The sequence below is a fragment of the Ambystoma mexicanum genome, chromosome 3q, assembly GCF_040938575.1.
Source record: "Ambystoma mexicanum isolate Mex_15411 chromosome 3q, UKY_AmexF1_1, whole genome shotgun sequence".
Lineage (NCBI taxonomy): Eukaryota > Metazoa > Chordata > Amphibia > Caudata > Ambystomatidae > Ambystoma > Ambystoma mexicanum.
This window is the reverse complement of record NC_090926.1, coordinates 1,290,286,841-1,290,305,445: the sequence shown is the minus strand read 5'-3', so window position 1 is coordinate 1,290,305,445 and position 18,605 is coordinate 1,290,286,841. Positions and strand designations below refer to the sequence as shown.

General features: G+C 48.7%; 1 protein-coding gene across 1 annotated transcript in view; it reads left to right on the top strand.

Annotated features, from left to right (window-relative positions):
- The window catches only part of PODNL1 (podocan like 1), an 867,675-nt gene that overhangs the window by 440,695 nt on the left and 408,375 nt on the right, over positions 1 to 18,605 (top strand). The window contains exons 5-6 of the mRNA XM_069604378.1: positions 9,996 to 10,105; positions 10,210 to 10,366. Coding sequence (XP_069460479.1) covers positions 9,996 to 10,105; positions 10,210 to 10,366 — 267 coding nt within the window. The remainder of the gene's footprint in view (positions 1 to 9,995; positions 10,106 to 10,209; positions 10,367 to 18,605) is intronic.

The following is an 18,605-nucleotide window of genomic DNA, read 5'->3' as shown; positions in this document are numbered from 1 at the left end:
CAGTGATCCCCCTTGTGGCCATGGCATGAACATTTTATCTGCTGTGCGCTTAACCTATTCCGTACTATATTGCTTAAGCTTGGGTGCGTGTTTTTGGCAGCCGTTTGCATAGGTAAATGAGCGGAGTAACATCCTCCATTGTGACAAGTCTCAATCGAGTGTCGATACTTACTGTTATTTTACACAGAGATACTTCTCATAAAAACAATGAAATATGAGCATGCACCTATTGTCGCCGCTCCAAACCTTTATGTCTCTCTTTACTTCGATACACCTATTCAGTCAATACCATCAATGACTAAATAAATAAATAAATAACTCTCAACCCCTTAACACAATCTATCATTTGTCGCTCCTCGACATCTCATTGTTTCCTCTATACATATAATACATACAATACACAAACGGACAAACTGGCCGGTCCCAACATAAATCTCTTCTTAGCGCTCCTCGCTGCTATTCTTGCCCCTACATTTTACCACGATTGGGTGTAAGTTATTTCCTTTAGCAAACCTTGTTCGCTTGTCGCCTATTTATCCACTTGGATTTTGAAATAAGTTCTTCTAAACATTCCTTGAACGTAGGATTATGGGCTTAACCTGTGACGCGCCTCATCATTTATACCTCTATGTGACGCTCTTCTTCGTTAACTAAATACCCCACCAACGCTCTGTTACTTTCTTCCCAATATCACTTTCCCCAATCAATGCTCATTCATTTTTTGCCACCTTTCTCAATCTACTCACCGTTTGCTTTTCAGCTCCTGACCCTCGGGATCGTCTCCTCCTCAACCAGCCTACCGTCACCTTCGGTCCGTTCAGCTCCCTGTAGAAACCAGGAGGGGATTTTGTGAAAGAGGGACCCATCCCACCTATCTCTTTATGTCTTGCAAGAACTTTTTCAACCGCTATCCACAGGAAGCCTCGCGGTCCTCCAGCTAAATGGCGGAGGATGTCCGATATTCCTAGACCCTTAAAGGCCTACTGGGTCGACGGATATTTAACCATCCTACCTCTGATACCACGTGAACCCACGGACCTGGGGCCCTTTAAAACAAGGTAGCAATACTTAGAGATAGATGGATATGCAGAACTTATTCAAACATCAATAATCAAACCGACTCAGGAAGTTGGCAACACTTAGTACTGTTTTAGTAACAATTATCTAAAACAGGGAGTTACAACGAATATCAACAGACGTTTGCTCGATTTCTCTCAATGTGTTACATGAAAAAACACACATTTATAGCATATATTCGTCATCATTGACGTCACACTACGTGGCAAACTAAGAAAACCTACATGGGGATGTGATAGGTTTAACAGGAACATCTAGGTATACGTTCCATACTGACGGGGGTTGTGATTGGGTCTATAAGATCAGGTGGACAACTAAGCTCATCCCAAGTGCAAGTCATCGTCCATGCCATACTAATATTCGACACTCTTTTGGTTACACAAAATATAGGGCTCTTGGATACGTGGCCCTGTATAATTGGTTGGCACGCTCGTATCCTTCTGGAATATTCCACTTGCTAGCAGCACGCAAGCTGGTTACCTCAGGTGCTGAGAGGGTTGGCCTGGTCACCCAATTAGCCCAACATCTATCATCACTCCTGGGGTCTGCCATTCAATTAGGCTTTGAACTTGGCCTTGTAGATGCTCACTGTGCATGAGAATAAAAGGGAGTGTGGCATGGCCTTATCTTCTGGTTTTGGTGTAGTTCGACCCAAAGTCTATTTCAATCTGACCATGTGACTGGAGACCACATTTTCGTGCTCTTCGTTGCATATAATACTATTAAATGATGAACTCTTGACTCCTTCAGTGTTTTTCCATTCCACCTCAAACAGAAGTTTGTTTCTTTCTCATGTTCATGTAGCTTCTTGACAGACAACCAGGCTCACGGTGGCCTCGACTCTTGGTGCTGCGCCAGCTAAGCCTTTCTTGAATTCTCCTTCGCCATCAGCTATTTTCCAACTGCGCCACACTCAAGCCCCTTCTTTTCACTAGGTTTTAAGCTTACTAAAGTGCATTGTAGAACATCCAGATTCTATACATTCCTATGTATGTACATTGGTGCATCGCCGCAATTTATTCATTATGTAGCCAGCCTCAGGATTACTTAGTCTACTTGCGTTACAGCATCTGTACAAGTGTAAAATGACTTTGCATTTTCTTTAGTGTTTCTTCGCACGGGAATCTTCATTTCGATCTCAAAATGTTGCTTAACTTCGACACCTCCTCTTCAGATCTTATAGAATGCTTAGGTTCCTCTTTCATTTTGTCTTTTTTCTATGTGCATCAGTTCTACTTTACGTGATGTCACCAGTCCTCTTTCTCATTCATTTTCATACTTCTTCCGGCACTTTGTCCAGAAGACTGTTATTTCTTCGTGAATGCATGTAGGTTTTTCTCAATGGATACCTTGTCTCAAGAATTCTTTGCCGTACAGGCATCCTCACTGGTACTGCACGTGTTGCAATTTACGGTTCCCAGCATATGGGCAACAAGGGGGCAGAGCTTCTGGTAGGGGTATTTGGCTCTTCCTCTACAAGGCCAAGTACCTTTAGGTTGATATCGTAGCATATCTAGCATATTCGGGTTCTTCAGGTTAAACAATCACTTTCTGGTAACCGGGGGCTAGAGACGCCTCAGCCAGGAAGCAGGTTTCAGATGAGGCGGAGAGGGACGGCCATTGGGCCCATTGAAAGTTTAATGAAAACCCTTGACCTGTTCTTGTCCCTTGGTGTGTTCTTTAGCCAGCTTGGACACAAGTGCATTAGAACATTTTAATTCTGCAGGCATATCTACAGCTGGCACAAATACCTCTCCAGCAAAACCCGCATTGGGACGTGTAAATAGAGCAAAACAATGTATGCAAGAACACCAGAGCAAGGGTCAATAATTTCCAAAGGAGCTGGGAAGGGGGAGCGAAAGAGAAGAAGAAGAAGGAAGAAGAAAAAAAACAAACAAAAAAAACAAGAAGGAATTAATACGCTAAGTTGAGTTCATTGGGTCAATCATCTCTCTTTTAACCAGAGTAAACCATAAATTCATTGAGGAGTAGAGGATGTCAAAAATTCCTAAACATAGTTACCACTACTGTATCTCCTCCATCCGAAGTGTGCAAATGCAAAGTTAATGGGACCATGGACAATTCAAGAATTCATTAAGTGCTTTAAGAGTTGTGGTCGGAAGTACATATGCTCTTTATCAGAGACAAAGTCTAGGAAGGGGTGCCAGATCTTCTGGAATCTCGAGAGTTTCCCTTCCAGTACTGCTGTAAGTTTTTCTAGACCTAACAATTCCGATAATTTCAACCACCAGTATGCTAGATGTGGGCCTTCTACCGTTTTCCAAAATCTAGCCCTAGTAATGTGGGCAGCCACCAATAAGTGGGAGATTAGGCTTGCTTTATGCACTGACATAGGGAAGGACCCATCTTCTGGGGCATCTCCGAGCAGGAACACCCCAGGGTCCATGGGGAGCAGGGAACCCATGATTTCCTTGATTGTAGATCTCACCTCCAGCCAATATGACTGAATGATCCGGCAATGCCACCACATATGAGCCATGTATCCTCGCTCACCACATCCGTGCCAGCATGTTTCCGGATATTCTGGATTAGTGGAGTGAAGTCTGCTGGGGAGGAAGTACCATCTAAAGCAGATTTTGATAGCGTTTTCTTTTATTGGGGTACAACAAGAGCTGGTCTGGGTACGGTGCCAGATACGCTGCCAAGACTCCTCCGAGATCTCCAGGCCCAGCTCTCTCTCCCAAGCTTTCATATATGGGAGCTTCTCTTCTATGGAGGCTTTTTCTAGAAGTTTATAACATAGTGAAATCTTATGGGATTGGGGACCTTCAAGAATTTTCAAGGGGGGTTCTTTGGGCTGCTCGGCGGGTGTCTCTATTAGTAAGCCAGTGGCGCAATTGTATGTACCGGAAGCGTTCCATTTCTGGGAGACCAAACTTTTCTTTGCATGCCTGGAAAGTCAATGGTTCCTGGTCTACGTATAGATCTCTCAGGCACAGAGGTTTGTCTCGACACCAGGTTCGGTATGCTGCGGGTGCAAGGCCTGGGGTGAAAGCCGGGTTTTGGGTGATAGGGGACAGTGGCCCTAGTCCTGATGGGATACCCCTCTGCGATCGTGCCTTATCCCAGCTCGTCAGGGTGGACAAGGTGGTTGGTAGTATTCCAGTCCTAAAATTACGCGCTTCTTTCTGAAGGAACAGAAGATGCGCCAAAGGTAGCGCAGCAGCGGCTTGTTCTATCTCTAGCCATTTGGGATGGTCTAGGGAGTCTTTCCAGGAAAGCATTACGGCTACCTGCGCAGCTCTGTAATAGCGTGGTATTGAGGGAAGGCCTAGTCCTCCTAATAATTTTCCCCTTGTCAAGAGTTTACCGGGAATACATGGTTTCTTCTTCCTCCAAATAAACTGGTATATCTCCTTTTGAAGATTTATAAGCTCAAATTCTGGGATGGCTATTGGCAAGGAGTGAAAGGCGTATAATAATTTCGGGAGAAGTGTCATCTTAACCGCATTAATACGGCCCAGCCACAAGATTTCCTGGGAGTCCCATCGCCGCAACCATTCCTTCAACTCTTTAAATAAAGGGGGAATGTTCACCCTGTAGAGGCCTGTGTATGTTGGGGTCAGTTTTACTCCCAAGTACAGAATCTCCGTTGGAGACCAGGGGAAATTCGTTAGTGCTCGCAATTCTTCTAGTCTACCAAAGTCTTCGGACAGAGGCATGCCCACCGATTTAGGTGGATTTATCTTGAAGCCAGATATCATAGCGAATTGGTTTAAGAGACCTAAAAGGGTTCGGAAGTGCGCGGGGGGCGTCTCGTAAGAAGCAAAGTAGATCATCTGCGTGTAACGCGATTTTGTGGGATTGCCCCTCTACCTCAAAACCCTGGATGCCTGGATGTAGTCTAATGTGCTGGGCAAAAGGCTCCATTGCTAAGGCAAATATCAATGGGGACAAAGGACAGCCCTGCCTTGTACCCTTGGCTGATTCAATTAGGGCAGTCCAATTTTTGTTAACTTTAATTTTGGTCGAGGGAATTAGAAAATTTGAGAATATTAGTCTGGAGAATTCCGGGCCAAATCCAAACCCCTTTGGATTTGGCCCGGAACAGTAATTCCAGGTACTCCCAAGACATACTATCGAAAGCCCTGTGGGCGTCCAGGGACACGATAGACAGGTCACCCGGGATCTTCGGGCGAGGGCAATTAGGTTGATGGCACAGCGTATGTTATCATAGGTGGATCGATTATATATAAAGCCTGCCTGGTCATTATTTATCAATGGCGGGAGGGCCGGGCCTAAGCGATTCGTTATTATTTTCCCCAACAATTTAGCATCCGTGTTTAATAGTGCAATAGGCCTATAGGAGGCACAATCTGTAGGATCTTTCCCCGGTTTCAACACTAGTGACGTAGCTGATTCTGCCATGGATGCAGTGACCACCCCCGCCCTCCATACTGAGTTGAATAATTTCATTAAATGGGGGGTTAATTCCTCCCGAAAGGTCTTATAAATTTATTAGTAAAACCATCCGGCCCTGGAGCCTTACCTACTGGGAGGGAGCGAATTTCCCTTTCTGTCTCCTCCAAGGTTATTGGGGTCTCAAGAGACTCCCAAAACTCTGTAGATATCTGTGGGAGATCAGCTTTCTGAATAAATTCCCTAGCTTACTGTGGGTCAGACGCATGGGTGGCAGAGTGGTTTATGAAGAATTCCTCCACAATTCGAAGTTTCCCTGATTCAGTTAAGATCTGCCTCCCCTCTGCATCTTTTAGAGAGTCTATATGGTTGCGCTTTGCCTGCTGTTTAAGTTTGGCCGCCAACAATCGATTCGCCTTGTTCCCCCTAGAATAGTAGTATTGCTTTGTACACATTATACCCAAGGCTGCTCGACTTCAAGAGCTTTCTGTGCCATGCGGACCTCTCTAAGTGCGCGTCTAGAAGAAAGTATAATCCTGCTCACCCTGGTGGAAAAATCTCCATCCCTCAATCAGGGAATGTTCCCTAAGGAGAGAGGTCAAGGCCACAAAATTCTTCTTGTCTGTCGGAGTTGGAGGGAGAGACTTATCTTCCAAAGGGTTAACTACCGCGTTAAAATCACCCCCAATTATAAGGTCACCCTCAGCATGTTCATTCAGCACTCCCGATATGGTGGCAAAAAACTGGTGTTGATTGACATTTGGTGCATACAGTGATAATAGGGTCACCCTCCTTCCATATAATGTGACTATCGCTAAGACATATCTTCCCCCTCTATCCAACCAAGTGCTGTGAATTGTCAACAGTGTCCCCTTCCGAATGAGAATGGCCACACCACATTTCTTTGTCCCCGAAGAGGTGCAGAGTTTGGTCGGGTAGAGTTTATCATTCAGGCGAAATTCATCCGCCGGTCACAGGTGAGTTTCTTGTAAGAATATTACTATAGGATTATATGTCCCCAGACAGTGAAATAACGCCCTTCTCTTAATCAGGGAATTGAGGCCCTGGGCATTGAGGGTCAAACAGACTATAGTCGGTGTCATTATCCCAATATTCTCCTGTGCAGTGCACATATGTGACGTAGATTGCTATCACACACCATCCTCCCTCAGCACCCTCCCAGCCCAGGTCTGAGAAGCCCAGAAGCTAATTTTCAGTAAGACATTCAGTTCATCCCAGCTGAGCCATCCATCAGAGTACCCTGTCAATATTGCAGGTTTAAAACCGACATTATAAGAATTGGTCTGTCGCTGACAGCCTCTATCCGAGGCAGACCCAACCATAGTGTTCCAAAATAGGAAAAAATGATGAAGAAAACAGGTTGCACTGTTGAACAATATGCTGCGACATCTCGAAATATGATAACCAGAAGTCGCAAGTAGCTTTCGCTAATCTCAACTTCCATTGGAACTACAGTTAACCTTCAGCAAATTCGGGCGCTTTCCGACTTAGGTGCCCCCACTTTGAGAACCACATGCAGTCCCGCACATTGCATAAACCCCCCTCAAAAGTGATCTCTCTTACGATTATCCAGAGACTCAAGTCCAATCAGGGGACCCGTACCAGGCCGCACGGCCCTCAGTTCTATCTCGCAAAAGCGGACTCACTAGTATTTCTCAAGTCTGCCAGGACTCCAAACTCCACGCTCCAGGCTGTGTCAATCATTCAGGTTACAGCTCTACCTCCATGTTCTCTTCAGTAAAGCTGAGGATGTGCCCTTGTTTCAGAATCGTTTCCATTCGCCTTCAGGCAGGGACTTCATCCAACCGCAGGGGGCTAGGAGAATCAGGGCGGCCGCCCGGGAAGATCGGGGCCAGGCGAGTCTGACCGTCAACCGTAGCTCGCTCGTTGTGCAAGGTGGGACCACCTACTCGCCTCCAGCCCCTAGGCTTCCTTCTTCTATCTGGTGTGTCAGGTTGGAGGATGGACTCTTCATTTGGAAGAGCCTCTGGATCCAGCGCGGATGTCTCAGCAGTCTACGCCATCAGTTCCCTCACCTCCAACTCTGTACAGATCGCATAGTGTTGGTTGCGAAAGTCAAAGAGTAGTTTACAGGGGAACCGCCAGCGGTAGCGGACTTTCTGTGACTGAAGCCATGTGGTGACTTTTTGCAGGTGGCGTCGGCAGGCTAGAGTATATGAGGAAAGGTCCTGAAATAGGCGAACTGACACACCTCGAAACTGAATAGATTCTGTTTTCTTGGCCGCCATCATAATCTCTTCTTTTTGGCGGAAATAGTGGACTCTGATCAGGACGTCCGGGAGAAGATTTCTCCTCTGCTGTATAGAAGAATACACACAGTGAGTTCTGTCCAGTAGCAGGGCGTCAGAGGGGGCTAGACCCAGAAGGCCTTGAAACAGGTCGCTAACATAGTCTGGCAATTCCTGATCAGAAATTTGGCTGGGAATACCTCGAATGCGCACATTATTGCGCCGAGATCTATTTTCGAGGTATGCCTGTTTAGCCCAGATCTCCTCGAGATGGTCCTAAATCACTCGAACTCGTTCCGAGAGCACCTCTGTGTCATGCGTTAACTCGCAGGTAGTGTCCTCTAGGTCATTCACTCTGGTCTCAATACCATTTAAATGGGAGGTGAGTTCCGCTAAAGACCTGGGTAGTGTGTCCTTAGAGGTAGTTATCTCTGCCTTGATGTCTTGAGTGATCTCCTGCTTAAGTGCTCTCAGCATATCTTCCAAGTCTGATCTGGAGAGGGCCATGTCTGCTATAGGGTCTTTGGTAGGGGCCGGGTGAATGTCTACTGATATTGTATATCTCTGGGGTTTAGGAGCCCCTTGGGATGTCAGGAGAGCCTTTATATCTTGCACTTGATCTCTCTTTTTAGAACCCGCCTTAGGCATCGCTGGGGAAGCGAATCGCAAATCTCCAGATAGGACGTTGCAAGAGGGCAGAGGGGTCTTAAAGTCAGTGAGGCTTCACAGTGTTGTGTGGAGGGAGCATCCGGCATTAAATGCTCAATGAGGGACCAGCACCGGGACTCGCAGTAAAGCGGTGGACCTCCGTAAGACTCACAGACAACCGCTGCAGGCAGAGCTCAAGAAGCCCAGCGCCCCCGCGAGTGATCCCGCTCTGCGTATCGTAGAGAGTAGAAGCCCAGCACCGGATTCTGAAGCCCCTCTCCTCTGGATGCAACGGCCGGGGTTTTGTCTCCCCCCCAGTGGGTCGGGGACTCACCTCGGGATCCGAAACAGCACCGTTACTCTCCCAGGTCTCAGTAGCGCACCTCCGGTCTCCCCTTCGCAAGGGCCGGAGGGCGGGAATTCCCGCTGTATAAAGACGATCGTTAGCTCCATGGTTTATCGGGTTCCGATGCAGGGCCCGGAGCTCCGCACGCTCCCAGCACCAGCAGGCTCCAGGTTTCTCGGCTCACCTACCTGTCTGCGGTCGCTCACTGCATCTGTCCTCCTGCACCAATATAGGGCTCAATCTGCTCCCTCTCCGATGGTCGGAGGGTGAGGAGGATCTCTTTTCCACCAGGCGTGCAAGCGGGCGGCTGAATAAAGTCCCCAGGGGCAACGGAGCCCAGCAGTGGCCCGGGTCCGGGCTGCGTCACAGGCGCTCTACCCGTCAAGAGGCAGGGGGGCTCTCAAAGTCTCCCCGTCGCAACGCGGAGGGTCACAGCTCCGAGCATCGAAGTCTCCCGCGGCCGTGTGGCGGAATGGCGCGTGTCGCCATCTTGGCTGCAGCCGTTGTCTCTGGGGGACTCTACCTTGTCACGGCGATCCCCACCGCGCCCTTGCTCCGTTTCTGCTCAAAACCACGATCCATGGGGTCCTGCCAAGTTTATCTCCAGTTTCGTGTGCTTGGAGGCCATACAAATGCGCAGGACTGCTTAAATAACGCCAAGAAGGGGGCCCAACGGCAGAGCTCACAGCAGACACGTCTTCATCGTGTGCTGCCTAGCCACGCCCCCTCAGTGATACGTTTCTTACAAAACACTTATAAAGTAACCAAAAAATATGTTTGGTTTTATATTCCTTCACTCCATTGTGTTCTTCATCACCACATGTTTTAAATAAAGATACAAAATAAAGCAACACGTACTTAAACGTTAGGACACATGTAGTGTGCATCACAATATAGAAGTTATTCACATTTGGATAAGTTAACACAGCAAGGTCTCCCGGCAGGACTTTATCTTATCTTATGAATCTCTCTCATTGTTCCAATTATGGCCTGCATTTATTTTGTACATTTTTGAGAACGCCCCATCCCGGGGGTCTCACAGCGTTAGTACAGGGAAAGGACAGGAACAAGGATTATGTACAGTGGCAATACTAATCCCATTGGGTGAACAGCCATGTTTTGGTAACTCTTCTGAAGGTAAAGAAGGGAGCATCTTTCCCAGTTTCTTATGAATTGTTCCCAGTCTGCCCAGCATTGCTCCCAGTATTCTGTGCAATCCTTCCAGTATTCCAGGCTTCGGGGGGCTGACACTGTACCCCGATCTTACTCTGCAGCTCACAGTGGCGCCCAGGCTCCTCCCCAGCACCCTGAGGATTGCCGACCTTGCTGCCAACCTGTTGACTTGGATCTACCCGCTAACCCTGGGGCAGAAGCCTTCACTGAGGTAATGTGCGTTAAAGAGTGTCAGGAAGGGTGCAGGGGTGCAAAGGGATCATCACTCACGACAAGAGATTCTAATGAGGTGTCCTCTGTTTTGGGGTGTTCTAGGTCAGTGTATTTGCACAACAACCAGCTAACCAATGAAGGCCTGCCCTCAGATGCGTTTAACGGCTCGGACTCCATCAACACACTCATCCTGTCCAACAACAAGCTGAGCCAGGTGCCTGCCAACCTTCCACCCTCGCTCATCCGGCTGCATCTTCAGGTGGGTAAGCTGCCTCAATCCTTCTCTATGGGCCGGTGGGGGGGGGTGGGGTCGGGGGGTGCACGCTGATGTGCACACAGAATGTAGGCATGGGTGGCCAGGGCCATACACTGGCCATGCAATGATTGGAAGCAGAAGGGCTGCGCTGGCAGATAGTCGGGTTGGCCAGCTATTGGAAGGGAGAAGACCACATTATTAATCGATATATAAATATAAGTGAAAATGTGTGGATTTCTGGGTTTGTGGCTTCGCATATGTTCCCACACTGTTTCACCAATCTGCACGAAATGTTGCAGTCGCCTGGTAGGACCCTCCGGACATTACTGCCTACATGGCATTTGGACACCCCACCCCTTTCCCTGGATTTCAGCAAACGTCTCTGGGTTTGTGGGTTTGTGGCTTGGTGAAGCGTTGTTCCTTATACAATTACACACCGTTTCACCAATCTGCACCGGATTTTGCATAGTTACTTGTTATGACCCTCCAGACATTACTAGCTATATGGTGAGGTTTGGGCACCCCACCCTTTCCCCGGATTTCAGAAAAAGTGAAAATGTGTTTGTTGGAGTGTGGCCTGCCGACGAAGCCGTAAACCATGTTCACTGGGAAAGAAACAAAAAATGTATGAGAGGCGAATGGACCTGAGAGGCAAAGGTGAATGCAGGAAGTATTCCAAAAGTTTCCAAATGCTTGCTGCATCAGGTGAAATTACTTTTTCAGAGGATTTTTGCGAGATGGTGCCTGCCGACGAAGCCGTAAACCATGTTCACTGGGAAGGGAAACAACATGTGTTTCTAATCAAGCCTTACAATGTAGATTACCCCTGCTATCTGCGCAGGGAGTATTAATTCTATTAAAGACTAGGAGGCGAGCATTATGCTTCATCTTCTTTTATTTCTACCCTTCAGCAGTTCAACAAACATATATAACAAATCATGAAAAAGTGTCTTAAACTAGCAACTTTTCTCTTGTCCAAAACTACACAATCCATGAACCTCTGTAGTCCATGCTCCCACCACCAGTCACAATCCACTTCCTGTGCCTGGGCTCCTCCTCTGCTTTTACTCGCTCTGAAAGTCTCTAACTGATCCTCGACAACTGTGCGAAGACTCTCTTGGACTTTTAACTTAATTGCTGCAAAGGCTCTGGGCTCCTGACTCTCTCTGCTCTGTCCTCACCATCAGTTATTCTTCTGATCCTCTCCTATGAAAAGATCAACAAAGATTATGTTAGGGTGGTGCAACGTCTCGTACTGATACATAATAAAGCATTGCCATCGTATACACAGTACCAGACTCGGGTGGGAATTTAATGCTCGCCTCCTAGTCTTTAATAGAATTAATACTCCCTGCGCAGATAGCAGGGGTAATCTACATTCTATGACAAGACTGGAGGCGAGCATTATGCTTGTTCAAAGCTTACCCAACACCGTACTTGCTAAACTCTCCGCTGGCTTAAAGTAAAATTCTTTAAAAGTCCTATCGCTTGACCAATCTGCCGCCAGCATTATCTCATTCAAAGGCACTCCTGCTCTCACGGAGGATGAGGCCATAGCCCCCCTCACCGAATGAGCTCCATACGTGCTCACATTCAGTCCTGCTGTATGCATAACTTCCTTGACCGATCTTGCGATGGTAGCTGATGCCACTGCGTGATAGGGCTTCCTGCGCGCTATCAATAACTGAGTGGTACTTGCTGCTCTATACTCTGCCGTTCTATTCTCGTACTCCTTGATGCATCGTGCTACGCACCATTTCGAATTACTCGGGAAATACGGGTAATGTACCGTAGACGTCCCTGTCTTGGTCCTTCTGGCTATGGAGAATGTAACTCCCTCCGGCCCGAAGGATCGTCTATTAACCTCTAGTGCTCTTACGTCCGATACTCTCTTGCAGGAGATCAAGCATAGCAACATCGCTAGCTTTCCAGATAATTGCCTAAGCGAGAGATATTTATTGGTCGGCCAACTCGCTAGTAGGCGCAGCACTGTCGTCACTTCCCATGTCGTGGTATACTTGGGTTCTGGCGGCGCTTTAAATCTAGCTCCTCTGATGAGCCTAACCACCGCAGGATGTTCTCCTGCCGGAACGCCTTCTAATGGCGTGTGACCCGCAGAAATCGCCGATCTGTACACTCCTATAGTACGGAAAGCTCTCCCGCTCTGTAATAAGTTCGCTAGAAAGTTCAGAATCTCCACTACAGGTGCCGAAACGGGATGAACACCTCTGTCCTTGCACCAGCTTGTCCATTTTGCCCAAGCTGAGTCATAGCTCCTCCTAGTGGATGGAGCCCAGGATTCAGCGATAAGCTGAGCAGCCTGCGCCGAAATTCCTGGCAAGGCCCACCGTTTCCGGATATCCTGCACGCGACTAGCGGGAGTGTCCCTCTCACTCTCAGAGGATGACACGACCCAGCTGGGTCCGTGAGTAGTCGCTCCTCGTCGGGGAGGACTCTGGGAATGTCTGATACTAGTTCCATTAGGGTGGGGAACCACACCTGAGACTTCCATAATGGTGCTACTAACACTAGTTCTGCTTTCTCCCTCCGGCATTTCGCCAATACTCTGCTCAACATCACAAAGGGAGGAAAAGCGTAATGTGGACCTCCTATCCACTCTTGCAGAAACGCGTCTGTTCCTAGCGCTCCCGGATCCAGCCTCCAGCTGAAATAGCTGCTCCTCTGCGTATTGAGCCGGGAAGCAAATAGGTCTACTTGCAATGGTCCCCATCTCGTGTCTAGTCTCTGAAACACTGCTGGATCCAGCCTCCAATCGCTGGAATCCGTCAGGTACCGCGAGTTCCAATCTGCTACGACGTTCAGTGTCCCTGGCAGGTACTCTGCTGTCACTGACGTCCCTGATCGAAGGCAGAAATGCCACAGATCCTTCGCTAACTCTGCGAGCATCTTGGATCTCGTACCACCCAAATGGTTGATGTAGCGCACTGCTGATATGTTGTCCATCTTCAGCAGGACACAAGATTTCACTCTCTCTTTCGTAAAGGCTTTGATCGCGAATGATCCTGCTAGGAGCTCTAGGCAGTTTATGTGTAGACGAAGCTCCTCTTCGCTCCACTTGCCTCCGGTCTGTAAGGACCCACATCTGGCTCCCCAGCCTTTCCGACTGGCATCCGACTCTATTATCAAGTCCGGTTTGTCTCCGAATATGGCTCGCCCATTCCAAGCGTCCATATTCTTTAACCACCATTCTAGCTCTGTAATCGAGTCCTGATCCAGCGGCACTTGTTGATGGTACTTCAGACCTAGCTGCAGATGCTTTATTTTCAATCTCTGCAGTGCACGGTAGTGCAGTGGCCCCGGAAAAATGGCCTGGATAGATGCTGCTAGAAGCCCAACTATTCTCGCTAATGTCCTGAGAGATACTTGTTGCTTCTCTAAGCATACTCTGATCTCTCTCTTGATGTCTCTCATCTTCCGAGCTGGAAGTTCCAAGGTCGCTTTCTTGGTGTCTAGAATGAATCCCAGGAAATCTAACCTTTGCGCTGGTATGGTATCTGATTTCTCTGTGTTCACTAGGAATCCTAGCGAGGCCAGAAGGTCCTGCACCCATCTCGTTTGGTATACTAATACCTCCCGATCTTCTGCAAGAAGCAGGAGATCGTCCAGGTAGATAATAAGCCTTACTCCTTTCTCCCTGATTGCTGCCGATACCGGCTTCATTAGCTTTGTGAAAGCCCATGGTGCCGAAGCAAGACCGAATGGCATCGACTTGAATTGCCAGAATCGACTTCGCCAGCGAAAAGCTAGAAATGGTCTGTACTCCTCGAGAACAGGTACTGTGAGGTAAGCGTCTTTTAGGTCTAGACGTGTCAACCAATCTCCTTCTCTTAGGGAGTCTCTGAGCTGATGGACGCCCTCCATCTTGAAGTGCCGATATATGATCCAGCCATTCAGCTCTTTGAGATTTATCACCGGGCGTACCTTCTCCTTCCTGTGCACTAGGAACATATTGCTCACAAATTTCGGGGCTGTCTCGCATTTCTCTATCGCCTGCTTGGTGACTAGCTGCGCTATCTCGCTGTCTAGCCATGCTTGTTCCGCTTGCTCTAATCTCTGACCCCGCGGCTCGTATCGCTGCACTGGGGTCTCTATGAAATCTAGATGCAGACCGCTGACGGTCTGCAGTATTCAGGAATGGCTTGAAAGCTTGCGCCAATTCTCTAAATATCTGCGCGTCCTCCCCCCTACTGGGGGATACATAATCGCTCTCACCTGGCGTAAATCCTTGGCCTCTTCCCGATCCTCTGGGCCTTCGGCCTCTTGGGAATCTCCCCCTGGACGGGAAGAAGGTGTCTTGGCTCTTGCTCTCCCAGTATTGTGCCCTGGTGTTCTGAGGTCTTCTCCCTCCTTGGTAGCGACCGGCAGCGCGACCTCTGTAGCGGCCGGTCCCTCCAAAAACTCTGCTGGGGAATATCTTGCGAATAGATGCTTGGGCCTTCTCTAGCGACGCGAATGTTCCTACGAACCGGCCCATCTCCTTCCCAAAGGTCTCTCCGAACAGGAGGCCTTGTGCGCCTTCCCCTGCTTCATATGACGACAGATCGCTCAATTTTGGGTCTATCTTGAGCAATAGGCCCTTTCTCCTCTCTGACGCGATGGCACAATTCGCGTTTCCAAGCAGGCAGACGGCTCTCTGAGCCCACCCTGCAAGGGCCTCCGGATCAACCTCTTCACCCGTGTCCTTTGCCCTCTCTGCTAGGTCCCTAATTTTTGCGAGCGGGCCTGCTAAGTCTAATAACTTCTCCTGACAGGATTTCCAGGATCTATCAATCCCCTTCCGGGGGTCCTTGCTCGTCTTGGCTACAAAGGTCAGCATTTTTGGGTCGAGCTCCGGTGCTTCCGCTACCTTTCCTGGCAAATCCGGGCGCGGGCACTCTGCCCGCAGGCGCTGTCTCACCTCCTTGTCTAGTGGCTTGCGCAATCTTGCCGCCATATACTGAGTCACTCGGGGGGATGGTTGCCACTCGGTGGACCTTGGATTACGTATGCTGTCTGGGTCGAACATATCCTCCTCGTTCTCTACGAGGTGTTTCTCCTTCCTCGCTTTCTTGCCCCCACTGGGTCTAGTCCAGTCCTCTTCCTCGTCTTCTTCATCCCCTAAAGAGCCTTGCTCATCTACTAGCTCTTCCTCCGAGCCAAGGTCTTCTCCCATATTGTCCTCCCCTGGAGTGGGGGTCGTGAGGTTCGGCACTGCCTGCTTTTGTAGGTACGCTTCCTTGAGCTTAGCAAAAGCGTCAGGCACCTCCGAGGCCTTTTCTATCGCCTCCTCATATGAGCCCCGGGGGTCGTCAGAGGATTTCCTCTTTAGGGCTAACTTACTCCCCTTATGCCCCTCCTTCAAGGGTTCTGTGGGCGTGCGCTTATCCACTTTGGTGCTGGTCTTTGGCTGCGAGAGTATCGCTTCTAGGGTCTCCAGCCTTTCTTGTAGGGGTCTCACCCCTTCTGCCACTGCATCCATAAGAGAGCTACCCAGCACTTGCTTGAAGCTGGCAGCGAGGTCCTGGGATTGCTCCTCCTCGCTCCACTCAAAGTCTGACATATTCCTCTGTGCTGTGTGCCTAAAATACCTGGAACAGGTGTCTTAGCACGCCCACCACTCTCTTATGATGTTATTGTCTTTTTTTTTTTTTTTTTTTTATGTGGCTGCACCTCTGTCCTTTCTTAGCCTTCCGGCCTCCAATCAATTATCTACTGCTTCACGGCAGTGTAGGGCTCCCAGACCCGAGTCTCCCAGCTCCCGCGGCTGAAGGACTATGAGCAGTGCTGAGGTTAGTGTATCAGCTGATCGTGCTGCGCGCGATCGTACGATCGTTAAATTCGCTTCCCACTAGTTGGGGTCGAGAAACTCTGCGTCTACGAACGCTGGCGAAGGTAATTAGTCTTCGCCGCTTCGTTATGACGCTACACGACTTCGCGCGTGTAGCTCCGCCCACCCGCGGGTGGGGGCTATGTTGTTGGAGCGAGACGCTCCACGCTTCGCGCGTTAGCTCCGCCCACCCGCGGGTGGGGGCTATGTCGATGAGGCGATCCGCCCCGCGCTTCGCGCGCAAGCTCCGGCCCCCAGAGGGAGGCTATGCGCGACCTGTCTCCGGTCGCTCGTGAGGCCGACTGAACCCCTGATGTGCCGGGTATACGGCACGGGGCCGTCAGCTTCACGGCTGTCCCTATCGGTCAAGGGAATTTCCCTGGGGCTCCGCCGAGACCCACGCGGCGAGTGCGCCTGTAGTAGGGGAAAATTACTACGCTTAGCACGCGCGCGCGTATTGTGACATTTGCGGTGAAACTTCCGCCCAACACATTCTCTCACGTCCCCCTTGCCAGACACACTCTCTGAACATATGTTCTATCATTGATCTACCCTTCCCCTCTTCAGTCAGCCAATTTCTCTATAGGCATTAGGAGAGGAAAGAAATAGTACTTATCTGCTTGAAGAGCAGTAAAAGAAGAGGAGGAGCCCAGGCACAGGAAGTGGATTGTGACTGGTGGTGGGAGCATGGACTACAGAGGTTCATGGATTGTGTAGTTTTGGACAAGAGAAAAGTTGCTAGTTTAAGACACTTTTTCATGATTTGTTATATATGTTTGTTGAACTGCTGAAGGGTAGAAATAAAAGAAGATGAAGCATAATGCTCGCCTCCAGTCTTGTCATAGAATGGGCACGCACTTAAGCGATATTGAACATTAGGGCCATCATGTCACCCATCGTGCTGCTCGGGAAACTCCATGATGTTCTCACGGAATAATAACCCGGGAACCGGGTATATTAGCTAGTGCTTAATATTATCCTAGAGTACCTTTTTGGTCAATGAAATGTGCCTAGTGTTTTACTGTTGCACACATTTTAAGTTGTAGGTAAAAAGCCAGGTACAAAAGTCACTTGCCCCTGGAAAGAATGATTCGCCTCCACGTGCACACAGCACACAGCACACAGCTTCTTACTCATCACAACAGAATTATCCAAAGGCATCCAACACAAGTGGGCCAACAGGCGCCCAAGCAACTGCCAGAATATGCCACTAAGGTCCAGAGACATCCACCAAAACAGGCTCACTCAATGCCCAAGCAATTCACCAGAACCGGGGCAACACGTATCCGAGATATCCTTCAGAACATAGATACGCATTCTGGGGCATTGGCCAGAACAACGCGAGTAAGTGCCCGAAGCATCCGACCAAAGAGGGCCAATGAAGGCCTGCTCTGACAAACAAAACAAAGACACTAAGATCTCAAGGGATCCAATTGATAGGCCAACAAGCCCCTCAAGCATCCTATCAAACAAGTTCGATCAGTGCCTGAAGTTTCCAAAAGAACATGTCAAATGGGTTACCAAGGAACCCAACAGAAAAAAAGCCAATGAGTGCCCAAGACACTGCAAGGATTAGGTCCAGTGGCATTCGAGGCATTTAAAAAGACATCATTGAGTGATGGAAGCTCCCAGAAGAACATTGTAACAAGTCCTCAAGACATCAAAAATAGCATGGACAATGAGTGCCCAAGTCATCCAACAGAACAGAGGCCACAGGCGCCCAAGGCTTTGGAAAGACTGGGCTGAGTGCCATCTTAGGTATTCAACAGGACATCATCATCAAGTGATTGAAGCACCCAGCAGAACATTGTTTACACCCAGTTACCTAAGGGTTCGGTGCACCCTACAAATTAATAAACAAACAAACAAACAAGTGATTGAGGCACCCAGCAGAGGATTGTTTACAAGTGATTGAGGCACCCATAAGAACATTGTTTACACATGATTGAGGTACCCAGCAGAACATTGTTTACAAGTGATTGAGGCACCAAGCAGAACATAGTTTACACGTGATTGAGGCACCCAGCAGAACATTGTTTACAAGTGATTGAGGCATCCAGGAGAAGACGGTCAACGTATCTGAGAAGCATAAGAGACAATAGTGCCAACAAATGCATGACATGGTGATAAGAACAGGGCCAACATGCAACTGGGCCTTGCAAGAGAGCAGGGCCAACAAGTGCCCAAACCATCTGCTAGAATATGGCCACCATTAAGTGCCAAAGACACCTACCAGAAGAGGGTCACAGAGTGCTCAAGCAAATCACCAGCATGGGACCAACAATTGCATGATCTAGCTAAAAGGGCCAGGCCAACATCTAACCAGGGCCAATAGGTGCAAGTAGATATATTGAGACGACAAAGGGAAACAAGCAGATGAGGGATACAAGAAAGTATGACCAAATAGTGCCTAGA